Here is an 18,863-nt window from a genome sequence, read left to right as displayed (position 1 = left end):
CGCCTCACTCTCATCACCACCAATCCTATCATGTCCGCCACCGAGTCGACTAATGACCAGCCCTCCGAGGATGGTATGTCCCCGCAGCATTTGTCCCAACTGATGAGCCCAGTCCCGACAATCACCGTCGACAACCGCGTCTTCCACGCCGACTTTGCCACTGCGGCCCCGACGCTGGCTATCATTGAGTCCTCGGACGGCGTGTACTTCTACTTCAGCCTTCACATACTCGCCTCTACGTCGACATTTTTCGCCGACCTTGTCTCCTTGCCCACGCCAGCATCCGGCCGAGATGTGATCCCCCTCCCACACGCAACGTCACACGCACTTGCACTGGCGCTGCACCTCATCAAAAGCCAGTTTAACCCCCGTACTTCAGCCCCCTTTAACTGGCCCGAAGTAGCTACGCATGAAGGTCTCATCAATGTGTCGTGAGCGCGTACGACTTGGGCGTTGCTCATGATATCCTCGTCATGCGCTGCCCACACCAGGATAATGGTGACGCCCTCAACCGCCTTGTGCTCGAGGCGTGCACCGCGTCACCATTTACCGACGTCGCTATGAAGGCCACAGTCATGCTCAATCTCGACGACGAGGCCGTGTTGACGCCTTGGGGCAAGAGAATGCTCGACAAATATGCTGCTCCGGATTGGCACATGCGCCTCATCCGATTTCAAGTCGAGTGGTATCGTCGTTTCAACGAGTTCCTCCTCAATCACCTGAACAGCGCCAGGCACTGTACATCCTGCGGCGTACAGCAGTGGTACCACAATCCGTGCACTCACCACCGATTCGGAGAGAGGATCGAGGAACTCCGAAAGTTATTGAGCCGAGCCCAGATGCTCGACAGGGAAACTGTTGCCCAGGCTCTGCACGAGCGCGACTTTTTCAGCGCTTTCGAGGTCTCCCGCCTGACCCAGTTCTTCGGATCGTGAGTGGAAATTGCACGAGTTGGTCAATTCTGATCGCGTCACCGTCCGCAGTGAGGCTCATTAGTCGGTTGCTCCAGAGTCTCACCGCGGACTCGTAGTTATCCCAACCCATTGCCACAACCATATATGCGTCAGGTAGCAGAAAGCCAGTAAGCCCACACACGACATGGTCAACCGTTATATACATGCACAGAAAACAAACACTATTCGTCGTCGTTGGGCGGGTCATTGTCGCCGTTGTTGTCATCCTCATTGTCGTCATCGTCTCCAGCGTTCTCGTCTTCTGCTTCATCCTCGTCGTCCTCGTCGTCCTCGTCGTCGTCGCCTAACTTGGCTCAGCGTCTTGTTACGTTTGGGCGTCGAGCGCCTGACCGACATAACTATCGCGGGGGAACTCACCATCAGTGTCCGATCCATGGGAGGAGGTTGGTATAACATACTGTGGCCACTTTACCTTCATGCATTGGGCGGCAGTAGCCCAGACGTTCGATGTTTTGCGGAACTTGTTTGTGAAGTAAACCTTGGACGAGAGGAGGTCGTTGGGATCAGAGTAGCGAGAGTGGCCGACCCAGTTTCGGCCGGGGACACCAGCCGTTGTCTGCGTCACCATGCCGACACTGAGACGCGTAATGTTGGTAGGCTTGTCGGCGAGATCCTCAAACAGGTTGACCCATATGTTTGTACCCTGCCTGAGGCCGTCCTTGATCACAACCGTCGTGTCCGCTTCGTCGTGGAGGCACACGCGGAAGAGACCGAGGTTTTCCAGATCGGGGAAGCGCATCAGGATGGCCTCGAAGGTGGGGATGTCAGTGTCGACAAAGCCAAGGTCGAGGCTACGGAGGTTTGCTAGGGCAGGCGGCGACGGAGATGGAAGCGTGAGGGCAGTCATCGGGTCACCATCCACAGCGTCCGCGCCGTTGGTATTGGTGTTGGGGCTGCCGGCAGGCGACACCGTTGGTGACGGCGACGCTGTCACCAACGCGGATGCGCCATCATTGTCAGCAAGCCAAACGAGCACGTCTGCACTACCGGGGCTGAAGCCAAAGTTGAGGCGGAGGTGGTCGATGTTGGGGCAGAGTTTGATGAACTCTTTAAGGTGGGGAGCGCGGAAGCCGACAGGCTGGAGGTCCGTGTCGACCAGAGTCACCGCTAGGAGGAGCGAGCGGAGATTGTCTAGAACGGGAAGGAGCTTGGGGCGAACGTTGCGGGGGATGAAAAACGTCGAGTCTTGAATGCTCCAGTGGATGTCCCTGAGGTTGATCTCGAACGTGGTCGGCCTTGAGCCGGATTCAGCGAGGGCAATGAGGATGTTTTGGACGAGCGCGCCGGCAAAGATCTTGTGCGGGCTGAAGTAGTTGTTGCCGTCCGGGAGCATGGACAGCGAAAAGCCGTTCTTATCATTGGCTGCTGGGTGGGGCGCCGGCGGAGGGAAGATCTTGTTCTTTAGGCGCTGGAAGGTCGGGCTGCCGTAGCTGCACCAGAAGGCGAGCGCACCGTCACGGTAGCGAGTGCGCGAGTTGAAGTCGCGCAGTTCGACAGCGTCGAGGTTGGTGAGGTTGGAAAACGCCTCGAAGAGGTAGTCGCGGTATTTGCCCGACTTGTAGAGGTAGTCTTGGTCGTCGGCAGCCGCGACGTACTTCTTGGCATTGTCGTACTGCACCGGATCGACCCGATGGAGGGACAGCTGCTCGAAGCGGTCTGTGGCGATGATGACGTGCGTCAGGACGGAGTGTAGCCGCGGGTGCTTGGAGATGCCGACGAGGGCCTCGAGCGACGGCGTCGAGATGAAGAACTGGCGCTTGCGGAAGAACTCGTATGAGAATGACGAGGCGAGCTTGATCTCGACGCTCTTGCAAGTCTCGCGCATGGCAAGAATGTCATCGGTGAGCACCCAGCGTGCGATGATGGTCATGACCTCGGCGGGGAGCGACGCAAATGGCGACTGCTCCTGCCGGTGTGGTTCGTTCCGCTGCATGGTGACCGCGGGGGCGGAAGGGGTACCGGGGGGAGGGGGGAGGGCAGCTCTGCGATGTGTAAGCTGGTGTAACAGGCTGTCCACCTACACTGGCTCTGGGGTAAGGTGGTATCGATAACAACAGCGAACACGAATGAGATGAGAAAGGAGACGGTCAAGTCAACAACAACACCAGCTCGCGGTCAATGCCGGGGTGGGCAGCCCCGCGGGTCGACGCGACCTGACGTGTAAAACAGGGGGACGAATTAAGGCCACACAATCGGCAGCCCCCGCCCCCCGCGGCCCCACATCGGCCCTCGGACCATCAGTCTTCTCCACCTTTCTCGTGTTCCACAACCGCCTGAGGCGCATTCAGCGCGCACACTGACGCCGTCGCCGAAGATAGTACACACCCTCTGCAGCGCATCTCATCCCCTCGACCCCAACAAACAAGACGCCGCCAAGACGGCGGGACGGACAGCAGTGTAGCCGCGGTGCGGAAGCGCATTGCCCCGCCGCGGCGACCCTGAGTGATCGGGCTTGCACGCGCGGTGGAGGCTGTCCACTTGACAGAGTAGGTTTTGTCGACATCATGGACATCGAGCTCGCCAGCGGCGTGAGGAGCATTTGCTCGGGGTCGATGGTGAGTCCAAGGTGCATTGGGTCATCATGGTATCCTGGACGCACTGCATGGTAGAACACATGCCCAGTGAACACGGTGAACGAGTTGACTTGCGCGCGCGGGGCACCACACCATTGTTGATGACGGCGGTTGATCAGCCGACATTGGACCCCTGGGTGCAGGCAACATCGACACGAGTTGGACGTTGACGAGGTCATCAAGTGTACTTGGTGCTGCTGGGAGCTTGTACTGCCAGGTCCCATGCCAGTTCCCTCCGCCGTCCAGATGTACGACGTTGGTGGGGTGCTTTGACGTTTGCCTGAGGCCTCTACGTGGTGCTGATCGTGTTGAAGGGTCTGCTCGTCAGTGCCCCGCCATCTCCTCGCCACCTGGCGGCCTTGCGCCGTTACTCCCCGAAGCTCGGTCCTCTTCTTGCGTCGCGCGTGCCCCCCTCCCCCCCGTGGGGCCATGATGCCCGAGCGCCCATCTCTCTCCCATCCTTTGATTTCGAGCGGAGTCAAAATCTGGCGCGCGTCGCGTCGCCCGTCATAAACTCGACATCGTCTTTTTCCATCCTCCTTCCACCCATATCACCATCCTTTAACGGAATCACTCAAACAGGAGCTCTTGATCGTGACGGCCAGCTGGTAGGTAGCGTTGAGAGAAGCACAGCTCACGCTCTAGCTCATCTAGCCCAGCACCGCGACACCAGCACCATGCCCGACGCTTATCACCCCGACTTTCCCGCGTCGGCGGCCAACGGCCTCTTCCATACCCAGGAGGGCGTTCACTTCTCCTTTGACGCGGACCTACTCGGTCACTTCTCCCCTTCTATCGCCGACCTGGTGATCCGCTTTGGCCCCCAGACCAAGTTCGGCCGCGAGGGTTCCGCGATTGGCATATCGGTCAACCCCGAGGCCTTTGCACTCAGTCTCACCGTCATCCGCCATGCCGTGAACCATCGCCTCGGTTCCCCCAAGCCCAAGTGGCCCAGTACTGAGATCCTCTCGGATATCATCGGCTTCGTGGACGGGTACGAGATTCCATTCGTCGCCGACCAGCTCCTCGCTGTCACCCTCCCCCCAACAGCGACAGCCATGACAACCTCGTGATCGGGGCTGACCCCGTGGCCGCGTTTGATCGCTACGCCTTTGCTTGTGCCATCAAGTCGCCGTGCATCAAGATGGAGCTCGCCGCGACTCTGCCATTCCACCACTCCCAGATGTCCAAGTGGGCCAAGACGACTCTTGCTCGCACCGACCCCCTCGGCCTCGCCAACCTCTACGAGGCTCATCTTGACAAGCGCGACCCGCCCACGCACGACGACGGCCGCTCGAGCAGCAAGCGCAAGAAGGTTAGCGAGACCCGCGAGTCAGTCATCGCTGCGGTGCTCGAACGCCGGTGAACGACTGGGTGCCGAACTTCACCGGGGGCAAGAGTCACCTCGACTTCGGATAGCCAATGCAGCTCGTGATGCAATTCGAGTACCTGTACCTAGATTCGCGGGGATACCAGCGTCGGAGGGGAGGAGAAGGCTTGTGGTCATGCGTGCACGGGCAGGATGACGGCCACTGGCCACTGGAAGGCGGAGAAGAAGAGCGCGAGGGGCTAGTAGTTGGATTTGGCTGGACGACTGGATGGTACAGTAGTCGCGTCACCCAACCGGCAGCTTTTAAAACCTCCCATCTCGCCTTCCTCGTCTTCCTTCCTCCCACTTCCTCACCAACCCACCTTCCTCATATCAGGCCGACACAAAGTGCCCACGAGCATACACGAGCACAAGTAGTCAGTAGCCCCGCAAAGCTGCAAACATCACCAGCTCACCCTCAGCGCCTCAGCACCATGCCACCCAAGTTCCACCCCGACTTCAAGTCGCCCACCGGCATTGTCCTCCAGTCGTCCGACGACACCTGCTTCGCCTTCAACGGCCACGTCCTCGCCTTCCTCTCGCCGTTCTTCGCCGACCTCCTCAAGGTGCCTGCGCCAGCTGATACCAAGCACAACCCCATCCCCACTGGCGTCGGCACTGATGCGCTCGCGCTCGCCCTCACCCTCATCGAGGAGGGGATGAGCTACCGCCTCACGACGCCGCGTCCGAAGTGGCCAACGACCGACGTCTTGTCGGACCTTCTCACCCTCGTGGACGCGTACGAGCTCACGTTCGTGGCAGATGAGCTACTGAGCCGCACCTCAGCCATCGTTGACTCCCACACGTTCGACCGCTACGCCTTTGCGTGCGCCACCAAGTCCCCGTTTGCCGACGACGAGCACGATCAAGTTCGAATACAGTCGCGCGTCCGAGTGGGCCAAGACGGTTCTCGATGACCACAACAAGCTTGCCGAGCTCTACAAGACCCACCTCGACCACACCGTGTCCAACTACAAGCGCCAGGCGGAGTACGCCTCGAGCACGACGATGAGGAAGAAGAAGAAGTAGGGAGCTCGGGTCCTTGACCGGCTGCTAGGGCAGGAAGCCAACAAAGGACACTCTCATAGGACACTTGGTTGTAGCGAGAATCATTAAGCTCGGAATGCAGTACTGAATGATGACAGTGAGTTACCATAGAGAGTGGGACGGGTGTGAGCGATTGTCGCCGCGTCATCGAACTGGAGTCTCGGCGTCTGTCTCATCTTCCTTCCACCCAATCAACCACAAAGCCGTCCCACACATCATCACACCCCCACTCGAACCACCTAGCCCCAAAATCTCACAATAGGCCACAACCTTTCCTCCCTCTGCACAGCGCCGCCCGACAGGACCGATCCGCGCACCATGCCCGTCGTCAAGCGCGACGCCGACGCAGCGGCGATCACGCTCGAGTCGTCAGATGGCGTGCGCTTCACATTCAACCCGCACCTCCTGGCCCACGTCTCACCCTTCTTTGCCGACCTCTTCAAGGTGCCCCCTCCTCCATGCAGCAACGCCAACCCCATCCCCATCGCCATCAGTGCCGACGCGCTCGAGCTCTGCCTCGACCTCATACGCGAGGGAATGAATCATCGCCGCGAGAACACCACGCGTTGGCCCACCACGAAGGTTCTCGACGACGTCATCAAGTTCGTCGACAAGTACGACATGTCATTCGTCGCGGACGAGCTGCTCGCCCTCACCCGCGACAAGGCGGAAGGCAAGCGTGTCGACGATAACGACCCATTCAAGTCGACCCAGTCGATCCAAGCGTTCGAGCGCTACGCGTTTGCGTGCGCGACCAAGTCACCTTACGTCGTCAAGGAGCTCTCAAACACACTCCGCTACAACCACCGCGCGATGTCCAAGTGGGCAGAGAAGACCCTCAAGAACGACCCCCTCGCCCTCGCCGAGCTGTACAAAGCGCATCTCGACAAGCGCCCAGCCACGTCATCCCGACCAGCGGCTTCGCCTTTCGTCCCAGCTTCCAAGGTGGCCGCGCCGGCCAAGAGGAAGAAGGTCTAGTATAGAGTGAGGCATCTGCATGGTAGCATGTAGGCGTGAGTTGACCTGATCAGGTGCTGAAGCCTATGATGTGCCAGACTCCACACCCGAATACCCGGCGTCCGCCTACGTTACGGCTTCGAGCGTTGGGCAAGCCCCTTCATCTGCGTCTATCAAACGACGTACATCCGTTTGTCTATGAGCTGTGTAGAGCAATTATGTACAGTTACAACAATGTAGATCCCTGCAACCCTCACGCAGCGCTGCTGTCCACCTCTTTTGACTGCCCAACGCGGCCACGGACAAACTCGTACATCCTCGGCGCGACCTCCATGATGGAGCCGATGAGGAAGGTGCAACCGCAGAAGATGCCAGCGTACTTGAACGTGTTGTTGCCTGCCTGTACAAGGACTGGGAGTGTCAGAATTCGGCCCACTGCGCTACGCTCTGCGTACTCACCTCCACAGATAACCGGCCCGACGAGTAGCGTCGGCCCGCAGCACGACCACACCATGCCGACGCGCATGCCGATCTCATGTGCGGGGCTGATGCTCGCAACGACAGCAGCCACGAGCGTGACCCATGCACCGGACAGCCAGCCATAGCTGAACCACCCGACGATCGTCGCCGGCGTGTTCATCGGCGCGACCCAGAACGCGAACAGGCAGATGGAGGTGATGAACGAAATGGTTCCGAAGACGTTCCACACGCCGAGCTTGTCGGCCATCAAGCCGGCAAAGGGGCGGCCGATGAACGAGCCGGAGGACAGGATGGCAATGGCGTACTCTGCGATGTTGTGCGGGATGTGGTTGGCCGCCGCGACGACGGGCGCGTTGAACATGGGCGACATCCAGCTGGTCGTCGTCAGCGGCAGCAAGAGGCGATGCAACTCACTTCATCATGAACATGGACGACCCGAGGGCGAGGAACGCGTACTTGAACTCCTTCCATGGCTCCTTGAGCTTGCGCCACGGTGCCGGTGCGCGCGGTGGGTGGCGCGCCTTGAGGAAGACCCATGAGGGGGCGAGGAGGCCGGTGTTGAGTGCTGCGATGATGAGGATCGAGTTGCGGAAGGCTAAGGCGGGGTTAGCTCTCTGCCTGGAATGGAAGCCCGCCGTGCTACTCACAAAACTTCTCGAAAAGATGCACGAGGAGGATGGGGTAGATGACGCTTCCGAGGCCGGTACCGCATACGATGATGCCGATCGCCGTACTCCTGTGCTTGGTGAACCAATGGCCCGAGACGGCCGTGGCCGGCGCCCAGAGGATGGAGCTTGCGATGCCAAACAGCGCGTGGGCAAGGAGGAACTGGTAGTACTTGTGGGAGAAGGCGACGCCGACCAGGGCGCCGATGGAGAGTACGCTGCCCGCCATGACGAGCTTGCGGGCTCCGTGCGCGTCGAACACGCGTCCCGAGATGATGGACGGCGTGAAGACGAGCGAGCCTTGGATCGTGCTGATCCACGCCACGGTCGATTTGGAGTAGCCCGCCAGCTGGTGCGTCAGGTAGTAGAGCTGCAGCTGGCCGAAGGAGGTCACGAAGCCGAAGAGGCACGTCGTGACCAACGCGGCGGAGAACACTACCATCCACGCGTCGAACCCGCCGTCCGGGTTAGGGCCGGGGTCTGGATGTGTTGGTGTTGCTGCCTGTGAATGCCGGCACATGACGCGGTCGAGCGCGTTCACGACTAGGTCGCTGTCCCCGTCGTCATGTGTCGAGCCGACAACCGAGCCGCGGCGGGGAGTATCCGCCGCCGGCTTCTCCATGTCGGCTGTGTAGGTGTTTACTGAGATGTTGTCTTGTGGGGGTGTCATGGTGTATGGTGAGAACGAGACATGGCGAGCGTAGTTATACATCAGCTGATGAGCTGCGGCATGCACTGCGGCATGAGCATGTAGGTGAGCTAGTTGCTACATGGTTAGAGCGAGGTCATGTTGGTTGCCGCGGGCAAGCAGAGGAAGCGAGCGATCAAGGTGCGGAGCAGTTCCACCCATAACAATGCTGCAAACCATCGGATGCAGTTCCTAATCCCGGTTATTGAGGGGCGATTAGCGGCGACAAGGGTGTTATGGCCCTGGATTCTCGGCCAATGTGGAGATTGTGGGTGGGCGGTTGGTGAAACGCGGGCCGAATTGGTGAAGGTGTGGAGCCGAATTGGTGAAGACTAGTAGTGTATTGGTGAAGAGTGTATTGGTGAAGACTGCCGGGGAATTGGTGAAGACTTTGAGAGCAACGGCGACCACGAAGACGCCTAGACTGGTTCGTAACGAGATACACACCAGTCGTCGCCCGTGCGTCTTCTCGGCCGGCCGGACGTCGACGGCGTCGACTGGGCCAGTACCAGCTCTCGCTGCCCGACATCCCGGCCCGGAAAGGCACGGCGCCGCCGTCGACCATGACGCTCGGGCGTCAGTCGTGCGAGCTTGCACGCGCCAAACACAAAGTGAGTGACGCCGATGCGGTACTCTTCCGCCACGCCACACGAGCCACGACACCTGCTGACGAGGTCAGTCACCTGCCCGAGCCACAGCGCCAAGATAAGCCTGTGCGCAGAATAGCAACTCACCTTGCTATTCCCATTACTAGCGTCGTCGGCTCGGGTGCGCTCGCGCAAGTGCGTGCGGGGCCCTGCACCTCAGCGGCTCAAGACGGACGAGCGAGTCAGTCGCAGGATGAGTTGGGTGAGGACGTGAGTCGTCGTCAGCGGTGGAGCATACCTCGGCAACCAAGTGCAATCCACACTAGTGAGTGAGCCCCGCACCCCGCATCCCACCGGGTACGTTTCCTTCCGACCGCCACACGTCGCCCATACACAAGCAGCACGAGCAGCACAGCCGTGTGCGCCAACACCGTGATCGCCACGATGCCACAGACCACTGCATGCATGCACTCATCGTGTTTGGCGGGGGGTTGCCGGGATACGAGGGACGGGCTTGCCGGACTTTGGCCGATCCGGTGGTTTTCCGATATCGGCTTTGGTGCAGGTCGTGGTTGTTTTTGGACGTGTCGGGCAACTCACCGCGACTGGCTTTCGCGGTAACGTTGGCGGTTCTTGGTAGGTGACGCGGTTCGAGGTAGTCATAGGATTTATACTTGAATGGGACACAAGGTTCAAGGACGTGCCGTTCACTTGGAACTCGGCTTGCTGTACTCGATCTTGCGGCTTGGGAACTTCCTGTCACTGGGGGTAGTCAGCGACGACCGTCGACGGCGCAATGCCTACAACTTGAAGTCACGCCTCAGAGTCATCAGGAATTGCGAGAGGTAAGTGTGCTGAATGGATGCTTCCTGCGTCTTCTTCTCGTCAAGCAGCACGCTGGGGAGAACATTGAGGAGAGTGACACAGTCGCGGGTGGTTTTGATGCTGCATCCGGCGAGAAAGTAGCTCATATGTTTGTGTAAGTCGATAACTTTCGACTTCCATTGAAGGTGAAGTTGATAGAGCGCTTCAAGGTGGCCATCGTGCCGGAGCTGCTGTAGCTCCCAGCTCTCCAAGGTATTCACGTCATGGGAGAGACTGAGGAGCCGGGCATGCTCCATCCATGGCGAGTCGATTGCGCCGGCGATGACGAGGCGCTCGAACACCTGCTCTTTGGACTGGGTGGAGGAGAGGGAGGAGCGTGCCAGAAGAGTTTCCGCAGCAAAAGACATGTCGTAGGCGCGCACAACGTGAAGGAAGTCCTCAACCACAAGGCGAGTGGGCCACGCAACGGCGTTTGCCGTGCTGAAATCGGTCTTGTTGTGGTCACGGATGAGCTTGAGTGTGAGAGCGAGGGCTGGCTTCGTTGCCGATGGCAGTGGGATGACGCGGGGCCCCGCCGATTCGGTGACAGGCAAGGTAAGGAGGTCGGCAAAGAAGGTGGACACAGCGGCGAGGGCATAGATGTTGAAGGAGAACGAGGTGCTGTCGTCGGCTTGCAGGATGGCAGGAAAGTGGTCCTTTGTGAAGTCGCGGTGGTAGGTGACGCCGTCGACGTCAACCGTGTCCTCGGCGGTGCTGCCTGCGTTGAGTTAGCACTGTGCATACTGTACATGCTGGTTGCAGTACTTGCCTGTTGCTGATGGCGCCGTTGAATCCGGCATTGTAGCTGACCTCTGGTGTGGTTGGAAGTAAAGGATGAGAGAGTGGGTGAATGGAAGAGACAAGGTGGATGGTGGAATGTGAATGTTTGATGATCGGCACGAAGCGATGGGTGGCGGTGCGGCGTGGATCCACACACCTTGGTCATTCACAACTCCACACTTCAACGAGCCAGTAGTGACACTTCCCAGAGACCGCGGAGGGATGCGTCCATGCACGGATTAGGAGAAAGGTTTGAGAGCCCAGGACAGATGAGAACCGCCTGCGGGCGACAAGGAGGGCCAGTTACGAATGACAGTGCTGGTGGTGCATTAACATGCGCGAATGTTGTCTCGTCAAACTATGGAGAGGGGAGAGATGGGTGTCGCTGGGAGGAGGGATCGGGCTGGCTTGCTCCTCACTAGAAGTACGTGATCGCTCGGGTCGGCATCTTCATGTCGCTCGTTTGTGTCAGTGGCTGTGGTTCACCTGCTTGAAGACCTACAAGTTGAACTCGGTCCTCATAGCCATTACCATGGCGACGAATTTGTTGTCGTAATACCCAAACGTGCTTCGAATCTTCTTCTCATCGTAAAGCAGGGCAGGAAGATCACGGAGCTGCTGTAGCCAGCTGAGAACAGGTGGTGGGGGCTTTTGTTTGGCCCTCTCGCTGTCGCAGAGGTACATGTACAGCTCCAGGACCCTCGACTTCCACCGGAAGTGAAGATTGAGAAGCTTCTCATAGTAGCCATCTTCTTCAAGCTGGCGGCGCGCCCAATCGCTGATAGTCAAGAGGTCAGGGGATAGAGAGTAGTGCTCGGCCCTCTTAAGCCATGGCGAGTTGACTTTGGCTGCCACATAGGCGCCGGAAGACTTGCTCTTTGGTGATAATGGACGCGGCAGCTGAGCGCATGAGCAGCGTCTCGGCCGCCACTGGGAGGCCGTATGCATTAACGACATGGATAAACCCGTCCAGCTGAGTCTGAGAAGACCAGGTAAAGACCTGAGCCGTGTTGACTTGGTACCGGCTGACGTCCGTCTGGTCGCGGAGTAGGTTGAGTGCGAGGGCGAGACCTTCCTTGGTGGCCGAGGGAAGAGGTATGACCCGCACCTCCGCCCTGTCAGTCACGGGCAGACTGAGAAGGTCCGCAAAGAAGGTTGACACGCTGGCCAGAGAGTAGATGTTGAACTTGAACGACGTGCCGTCATCCACTTGGACGATGACGGGGAAGTGGGCGTCGGTGAAATCGCGGTGGTACTTGACACCTTTGAGCATCACCGTGTCGACGACGGGGGCTGGGTTGGGTTAGTTTGGTTCATCATGGGAGGTGATCCACGCACCCTGGAGCGGATACTTGATATTGACAGCATTGCGCACAACGGAGGTGGTTGTTGAACAAAAGAAAGGAGAGTGAGAGGAAGAAGGTTGCAGACGAGGGAAGGGGGAGAGGTGGGGTGGACCATTCACTTGTAAGTAAGCACGCTTCCTGGACGAATCCTACAGTGCCCGATCAGTGAGGAACGTATGACATAGGTGACAACATTAGTGCAACCCAGAATGCATCGCTTGCATGAGTCGATGACAGGTGACCTAGGTGTATTAACTCATGCACCAAGTCACTTCTTGTCGTACGCGATCCTATGGGAAGGGAGCTTGGTATTGCTTCGATGGTGAGCTATTGGCGTTGGTTCTCCGCTGTAGGTCCCAATACACTTACAGGAAATTCTTGCGGAGATCGGGAAGTATGCTCTCGAGGTCGTAGCCAGTGCGGTAACCGGGGCTCATCTTTGTCTCGTCCAGAAGGCCCACTGCAAGCTCATTGATGAATCCGGTCCATCCGTCGACTTTCGCGTGGTGGCCAATGGAAGACATGATGCCCTCCTTGAACACCTCTAGCATCCTTGACTTCCATTGCAGGTGGAGAATGTACAGCTCTTGGAGATAGCGCTCCTCGCGTAGTTTGTCTTCTATCCAGTCGGCCATTGTGGTAACGTCGTAGGAAAGAGTGAGAAGGAGGGCGTGCTCAATCCAGCGGGATTGGATGGTGATGGCGAGAACGAGACGTCCGAATGCCTGAGCACTGGTGCAGATTGTAGAGGTGGAGGATCGTTTGAGCAGCGACTCCGCGGCGATCTCAAGATCATACGCCATGACGACGTCAAGGAAGCCTTTGAGCTCGTCATGATTCGGCCAATTGAAAACTTGAACTGTGTTGGTCCCCGCATCATTGTGGTCGCGGAGGAGCTTGAGGGCGAGGGCGAGTCCTTTTGTGCTAGCCGACGGCAGGGGGATGGTACGGATGCCGGCCTGTTCGACAGGAAGGTCGAGGATGTTGGCAAAGAACTTCGAGACACCAGCCAGAGCGTAGATGTTAAACTGGAAGAAGGTGCCGTCGTCGGACTGCAGGATTGCAGGGAAGTGGGCCTTGGTAAAGTCGCGGTGATACATGACACCATCCACCTCGGCAGTCTCCGCGGCAGTGTTGACTGGGCATGTCAGCTTGCGTTAGCCAAACGACTACAGCACGTACCTCGACTGTCTGCGTCGGCTGACGAGGCCATGTTGGAGTCTCGTGTCCCTGATCAACGATGCTGTGAAGTGAATGGGTGGATGGAGGAGGATTGAAGAAAGAGAGATGTGTCAGTGCTCAGCGGTTTATGTGTGCAGAGGACGACGGAGGCATCTGGGGCGCACCGACAGGATGGAGTGCCAGCGGGGCGGCGCCCCTCGCTCCCCTCGCTCCCCTCGCCCACCTTCACATTTTTTGTGTCAAGTGACTAGTACCAGCTGTCAAACTATCTCCCCAGCGTCACGCACTAGCTGCATGCAAATGGGGTACCGTCAAGTCGAGGAGCTCGTCCCCCCCCCCAGATGCACCGACCGAATGGTCCAGGTGGACACGAAAAGTGGAGGTAAAACCTGGGGCCCCGCTTGACGTCATTGAACAACAGGCGGTGTCAACATCGACAAGAGACACGCGAATATTTGCCCACGCGACTTTAGATGGATGCATGCAGCAGCTGGAGTGGATGAGGTGGATCCTCCATGTTCTATGGTGACGGGATGACGGACAATGGGGAAGGGCGAATGGACAGCGTGGTGGTGAACAGTGTGGATGATGAACAATAGGCGCGAATGTGTCGTTGGATGACGTCCCTGAGATGAGTTCAAGTGAGACAAGCCTTCAAGGGGTCAGTCGCCCGTTCAAGCACACCCACCAACCTAGCTATAGTTGTACGTCGCAGCAACCTGTACCGCCGCCGTCGTCTGGCGGTCGACCAGCGCGTCGTGCTCGGTCTGGTCAGGCGCCGGGCCCTCGATGCTGCCAGCCCAGGCGGGGTGGGGCAGGAACCACGTGATACGCGGGCTGAACTCGTACGCGAAACAGATATCGTAGAAGTTGACGCGGATCTCGGGGTTCTCGTGGCTGATGGGGACGGGAGGGACATGGCGAAGGCCAGTAAGGAAGACATGGTCGTCGCGGACGAGGGTGAGGATGACGGCCAGCGCCTCGTACTTGGCGACGTGGAGAGCAATGGCGGTGGGGTCGGACGCGAACGGCGTACGGTGCGAGGGCAGCATCTGGAGGCGGTGGAAGAAGCGCGACACTTCACCCAGCAGAGCGAGGTCAAAGTGGAACGCTACGCCGTCCGAGCTGAGGATGATGGGCGCCCAGCGCGGCTCGGTGAATGCGACATGGAAGCGCATGCGGCGGAACACGACGATGTGCGGGTCGTTGGTGGGCAGCGGCTCAGCGTTGAGGAGGTGCTCCGCCGGGACTGGGCTCAGTGCTGTGCTTGGAGGGGACACTCACTTGAGGCGCGGGTACGTGGTTGCTGGCGGGACATTGTGTCACTTGAGCAGCGTTGGTGAGCAGTGGGAGTCGTACTGTGGGCGTGGGCATCAAGTTATAGGATGCGGTGCGGCGAGTGTTGGTGAGCTGCTGGGGGCCGACCGCGGTGCGTATTTGCCCGCGCCATCCTGCTGCACACTCTCGCCCACACATCAAGAAGATGGTGTACGTGTGCACAAGGAGTGTGACAAGACAATGGTCCGTGCAATCAATGATCCGCAACGCGTGAGTCGGTGCGGACGTGTCGAGTGCACGGGGGGCGGTGGTGGATGGAAATCAGTCGCGAGTAGTGATGTGTTGCTTTGTGTCTTGTTCGGTTTGTTGCCCCTCAGTTTCTGATGCATGCCTTGCTTGCACTGCTGCTTATAATGGCTACTAGCTCCCAGCTCGTGCCAATGCTTGAAAAAGCCCCGATAGCTCGCTCGTTCCAGAGACAAGGCGTTAAGACCAGGACTGGTTTCATCCTTGGGCTCCTATGCCCCTGGAGGCCGACTCGGTGAGTTCGAATCCCAGTGTGTCCCAGCAAGAACACCAAGATTTCGAACGAAACCGAACACAGCACGTGAGTCTTACCTCCTAGTCGCGAACGATCGATCCATCCAATACGAGTACGAGCTTCAAGCGGACACCTGGGAGAAAAGAATGACCAGGTAAACTCGCCTGGCGGGCGAGCAGGAGGGGCTGGCATTGGCAAACATCTCTTTTGCGCTATGCACAGCTTGACGGACACCCTTTGTCCACACTACCATGACATAGAAACAGCATGATGCATACGTGTGTAATGGTATTCGGACCCTTGTATTCACTGCAGCTGTCCAGATTACAGCTCGAGGTTGACCTACTACGTGCAATCCAACGATGACGGCAGGACAACAGTGTCGTCGAGGCATCGTTGATGACAGTCCACTCACATTGAAGGACATCTGGGCTGTAACCTTGATCATCGCAGATCAACGCTGGTCCTGTGCTCCAGTCAGCATGTCCACACATACTTTGTATGGTTAGTACTCATGCATAGCTCACTCATGGATAGCGGTGTCCAGACGACGCAGCTCGCGGCGCAAGAGCACCCGACCGGGCTTCTTAAGGCTGTTGTCGATAAAGTTGATGCCCGAGACGATGTAAAGTGCGTGGCCCGGGAGCATCATCATCAGCTGGTCGAGATTGTGAGACACAATGTCTTGATGGTAACCGATCATGCCCGTCTTTCCGGACGCGACCGCCGCCGTGAAGTTCTTGAGCAGCCTGTGCAATGCTACTGTCCCCTTCTCGCGGGCCCTCTTGTACATGGGGGTAGATGAGATGTGCCTCAGTGCCCATCCGCTGATGTTGTAACCGAGCAGCAGTGACAAGGGCATGGAGCTCGGTCCAGCAGCACCGCCCACGGACGCCACAACCAGGCGAGCGACGGGGATGGGCGAGAGCACCCAATGCCCGTCCGAGAACCGGGCGTCCAAGAACGCCTTTGCCGCCATGCCGAGGTCGTACGCCTTGATGACATCAATGAACTCGTCAAGTCCTATTTCGTCGGGGCAGTCTAAGACTTCATGGGCCCGCAAGTTGAGATGCATGCTGAGAAGGCGGAAGGTGAAGCTTAGAGCGCGGGCAGTTGCGTTCGGAAGGGGGATGACGGCATTGCTGTCGTTTGGCACGAGAGCGCCACCAATATCACGCAGGTCGGCGAAGAATGCAGACACGGGCGCCAGAATGTCGATGTCGAAGCGAAAGCAAATGTCGTCGCTGCTCTGGAATATGGTCGCGGTAGGTGGGGTGTTGAAGTCTGGGTGGAACACGATGTCGGGCTGCACGATGTCGGGTTGGGTGGGCTCCGCGGCCCGCACAGAGTCAGGGTCGTTTGCGGCGGTGGTAGCTGAAGTATCAGTGTGGTGGGCAATGGGATGTGGCTGGGTTCTTACTCACTCGATGTGCTTGGTACAGCACGTCGTTCGGCAGACATGTTTTGTTTGAAAGACAGTGAACAATGGTGAAGTCGGGGTGTGTGTTTACGGGTTGCAGTACTGGTTCTGGATGGGTTGAGAACCTCGTCCTTTATCCAGAGGACTGGTCTGACGTCAATCACGCCGGGGAAGATGATCGCCATGGACGGGGCGAGACTGACAATCATTCTTGCAGTCGTTCTTCTTACATCCAATGCCCTCAGGCTCACCGCGCGCCCCTCCTGCAGTCAGACTAGCCCAAGTTATATCAGGTACGCTCAGAACGAGGCATCAACCGGCGACCGCAACGTAAGCCCTGTAGTCCCAATCTGCCCCGACGTGGTGAAGAACCCCATCCATTAGAACGCTACAGTAGGGCAACATGTTAGATGTGAGGCGAGGTGAACTCTCTGCCAGTGTCACGAGGACACCGGACTGCCACTTCAGCTCCAGAGGTCGACCCTCATTCTGGAACGTCAGTATGGGTAGCGACGGACACCAGCCATTGTAGCAAGACTCACGAGCCAACCTCCACGTGGAGCTCCCGAAAGGCTTCCCTAAGAGCAACCCTTCCATGACGGCCGAGGGTTTTGTCGATGAAGTTTTCACCGTCTTCGAGCAGGACAGAACGCCTAGGTAGCAGTTCAAGCAAACAGCACAGGTTCTGTTCGGCCGACAGTTGTCGGTGGCTGCTTTGAACTCCGTAAGAGTTGAGAAATGCGCCCAACACGTTTGCCGTGAAGGTGAGCTGGTGCATTGTCCACTGCCGCACAGCCTTCTTGACGGCGCTATTGAACTTGGGATGGTTCTCGAGTTGGTGACGTGCCCAGGGGTCAAGGGTGGGGCTCGCCAGGAGCGGCCATGCAATCCATCCTTGGTGGTCGGCGGGCAGGTTGGCAACGGACGAAATGACAAGGTGCACGGTATGCCTGCGTAACTCCTCGCGCCAGCCATCGGCTTTCAGGACGTGCCCAGTGATGATTTTGCGAGCAGCCTCGCTGAGATCATACGCCTTCACGATGTCAATGAAGTTATCGAGCACGTCATTGTCAGGGCAGTCGATGGAAAACATCTCCGGCTTCTCGAGCAGGCGGAACGCGAACTCCAGCCCGGCGGCATTGGCCGAGTAGAGGTCGATGATCTGGCAGCACTCCTCTGTTTTGGTGACCACATCGTTAAGCTCGGCGAGGTTGCGGAAGAACGTCGAGTGGCGAGCTAGAGCATCCAGGGAGTATCGAAAGCACACGTTGTCGCTTGTGCGGAAGATGACGGACGAGGCAAAGTCGGGGTGGAAGTTCAGTGTGTCGTTGGTTCCTGACGTGTCGACGGATGTCTGTGACGCCGTTGGCAGCCAAGCGTTGCCCAGCTCTGAGCCACTCGTGCCATTGTCTTGAGGGGCGTCATTGAGCGTCTCGTCGCTGGCGGCCGACATTGGTCAGGCAAATGTGAGTGTTGAGATTGTGAATGTTAACAAGTTAAGAGTTGTCGCGGGTGAAGGGCGACGAGTTATATGTGTATGTATCTGCGGAAGTGCCATGACTGCATGGTTCACTCGCGAGGGACTGCTTTGTTGCACACACAAGAGCGAGATAATGCAGAACCGGATTGCAACAACAGGGGTAGGAGAGGGGCGATGCAGTTATAGAAAAGAATCATGTCTGCGGGTCTGGATAGACATGGTCTTGTCGCATGGGCAAGCAGTGTGATTATCATCATCAGCCCATTATTTGCCAGTCTCAACTGGTGCAGTAATGTTCACTTCTCCACTCGCTGGGCTTTTTAGCATTGTTCATGCGACTATGGAAGGGACAGATGACGGTGAAGCCAAGCACCTCGACTCACTAAAACCGGATCCTTTCTGTTGTGAGGTCGTCCCTGGTCCATCTGTTAACCAAGTGCTATGTTGTCCGATACCAAGGTAAATGTGCAAATGAATTGCATAGACAGTCATGGTTGGGCTTTGTTGCAACAATGGCCGAGTGTAGTGCCAATGTTGGCACAATGCCTGGTTGCTCGCTGTTCTCTCTCCAGATAATCCCCACTCTCCCCTCGACTATTGAGTTACGGTAACGCCACTGCGCGAGAAGGTTT

At 58.1% G+C, this 18,863-nt stretch overlaps 9 protein-coding genes across 9 annotated transcripts; 2 read left to right on the top strand and 7 right to left on the bottom strand.

The window, feature by feature from the left end:
* Positions 1–1,135: 1,135 nt before the first annotated feature.
* On the bottom strand, positions 1,136–2,907 carry LOC62_04G006589 (uncharacterized protein; the record flags this gene model as incomplete). Its single annotated transcript, XM_062773156.1, has 2 exons — positions 1,136–1,257; positions 1,332–2,907. 2 exons carry the CDS (start codon positions 2,905–2,907, stop codon positions 1,136–1,138), a joined length of 1,698 nt encoding a protein of 565 aa, XP_062629140.1.
* Positions 2,908–4,224: 1,317 nt separating this feature from the next.
* LOC62_04G006588 (uncharacterized protein) lies at positions 4,225–4,913 on the top strand (the record flags this gene model as incomplete). The annotated part of the gene is made up of 2 exons (XM_062773155.1): positions 4,225–4,541; positions 4,598–4,913. The coding sequence occupies 2 exons, from the start codon at positions 4,225–4,227 to the stop codon at positions 4,911–4,913; spliced, it is 633 nt and encodes a 210-aa protein (XP_062629139.1).
* Positions 4,914–5,350: 437 nt separating this feature from the next.
* LOC62_04G006587 (uncharacterized protein) lies at positions 5,351–6,941 on the top strand (the record flags this gene model as incomplete). The annotated part of the gene is made up of 3 exons (XM_062773154.1): positions 5,351–5,742; positions 5,798–5,941; positions 6,266–6,941. The coding sequence occupies 3 exons, from the start codon at positions 5,351–5,353 to the stop codon at positions 6,939–6,941; spliced, it is 1,212 nt and encodes a 403-aa protein (XP_062629138.1).
* A 232-nt stretch (positions 6,942–7,173) lies between these two features.
* On the bottom strand, positions 7,174–8,687 carry apdF_3 (Aspyridones efflux protein apdF; the record flags this gene model as incomplete). Its single annotated transcript, XM_062773153.1, has 4 exons — positions 7,174–7,331; positions 7,380–7,774; positions 7,815–7,995; positions 8,048–8,687. 4 exons carry the CDS (start codon positions 8,685–8,687, stop codon positions 7,174–7,176), a joined length of 1,374 nt encoding a protein of 457 aa, XP_062629137.1.
* Positions 8,688–10,140: 1,453 nt separating this feature from the next.
* Positions 10,141–12,257, bottom strand: LOC62_04G006585 (uncharacterized protein; the record flags this gene model as incomplete). The annotated part of the gene is made up of 3 exons (XM_062773152.1): positions 10,141–10,918; positions 11,487–11,884; positions 12,093–12,257. The coding sequence occupies 3 exons, from the start codon at positions 12,255–12,257 to the stop codon at positions 10,141–10,143; spliced, it is 1,341 nt and encodes a 446-aa protein (XP_062629136.1).
* Positions 12,258–12,598: 341 nt separating this feature from the next.
* LOC62_04G006584 (uncharacterized protein) lies at positions 12,599–13,543 on the bottom strand (the record flags this gene model as incomplete). Its single annotated transcript, XM_062773151.1, has 3 exons — positions 12,599–12,644; positions 12,700–13,468; positions 13,513–13,543. 3 exons carry the CDS (start codon positions 13,541–13,543, stop codon positions 12,599–12,601), a joined length of 846 nt encoding a protein of 281 aa, XP_062629135.1.
* A 661-nt stretch (positions 13,544–14,204) lies between these two features.
* On the bottom strand, positions 14,205–14,830 carry LOC62_04G006583 (uncharacterized protein; the record flags this gene model as incomplete). The annotated part of the gene is made up of 2 exons (XM_062773150.1): positions 14,205–14,773; positions 14,797–14,830. 2 exons carry the CDS (start codon positions 14,828–14,830, stop codon positions 14,205–14,207), a joined length of 603 nt encoding a protein of 200 aa, XP_062629134.1.
* Positions 14,831–15,854: 1,024 nt separating this feature from the next.
* LOC62_04G006582 (uncharacterized protein) lies at positions 15,855–16,792 on the bottom strand (the record flags this gene model as incomplete). Its single annotated transcript, XM_062773149.1, has 2 exons — positions 15,855–16,705; positions 16,756–16,792. The coding sequence occupies 2 exons, from the start codon at positions 16,790–16,792 to the stop codon at positions 15,855–15,857; spliced, it is 888 nt and encodes a 295-aa protein (XP_062629133.1).
* Positions 16,793–17,289: 497 nt separating this feature from the next.
* Positions 17,290–18,204, bottom strand: LOC62_04G006581 (uncharacterized protein; the record flags this gene model as incomplete). Its single annotated transcript, XM_062773148.1, has 1 exon — positions 17,290–18,204. The coding sequence occupies one exon, from the start codon at positions 18,202–18,204 to the stop codon at positions 17,290–17,292; it is 915 nt and encodes a 304-aa protein (XP_062629132.1).
* Positions 18,205–18,863: the final 659 nt, after the last annotated feature.

Source organism: Vanrija pseudolonga, chromosome 4, assembly GCF_020906515.1.
Source record: "Vanrija pseudolonga chromosome 4, complete sequence".
In the NCBI taxonomy this organism is placed as follows: Eukaryota; Fungi; Basidiomycota; class Tremellomycetes; order Trichosporonales; family Trichosporonaceae; genus Vanrija; species Vanrija pseudolonga.
The sequence above is the reverse complement of the archived record's forward strand: the minus strand, read 5'-3'. Positions and strand labels throughout refer to the sequence as shown.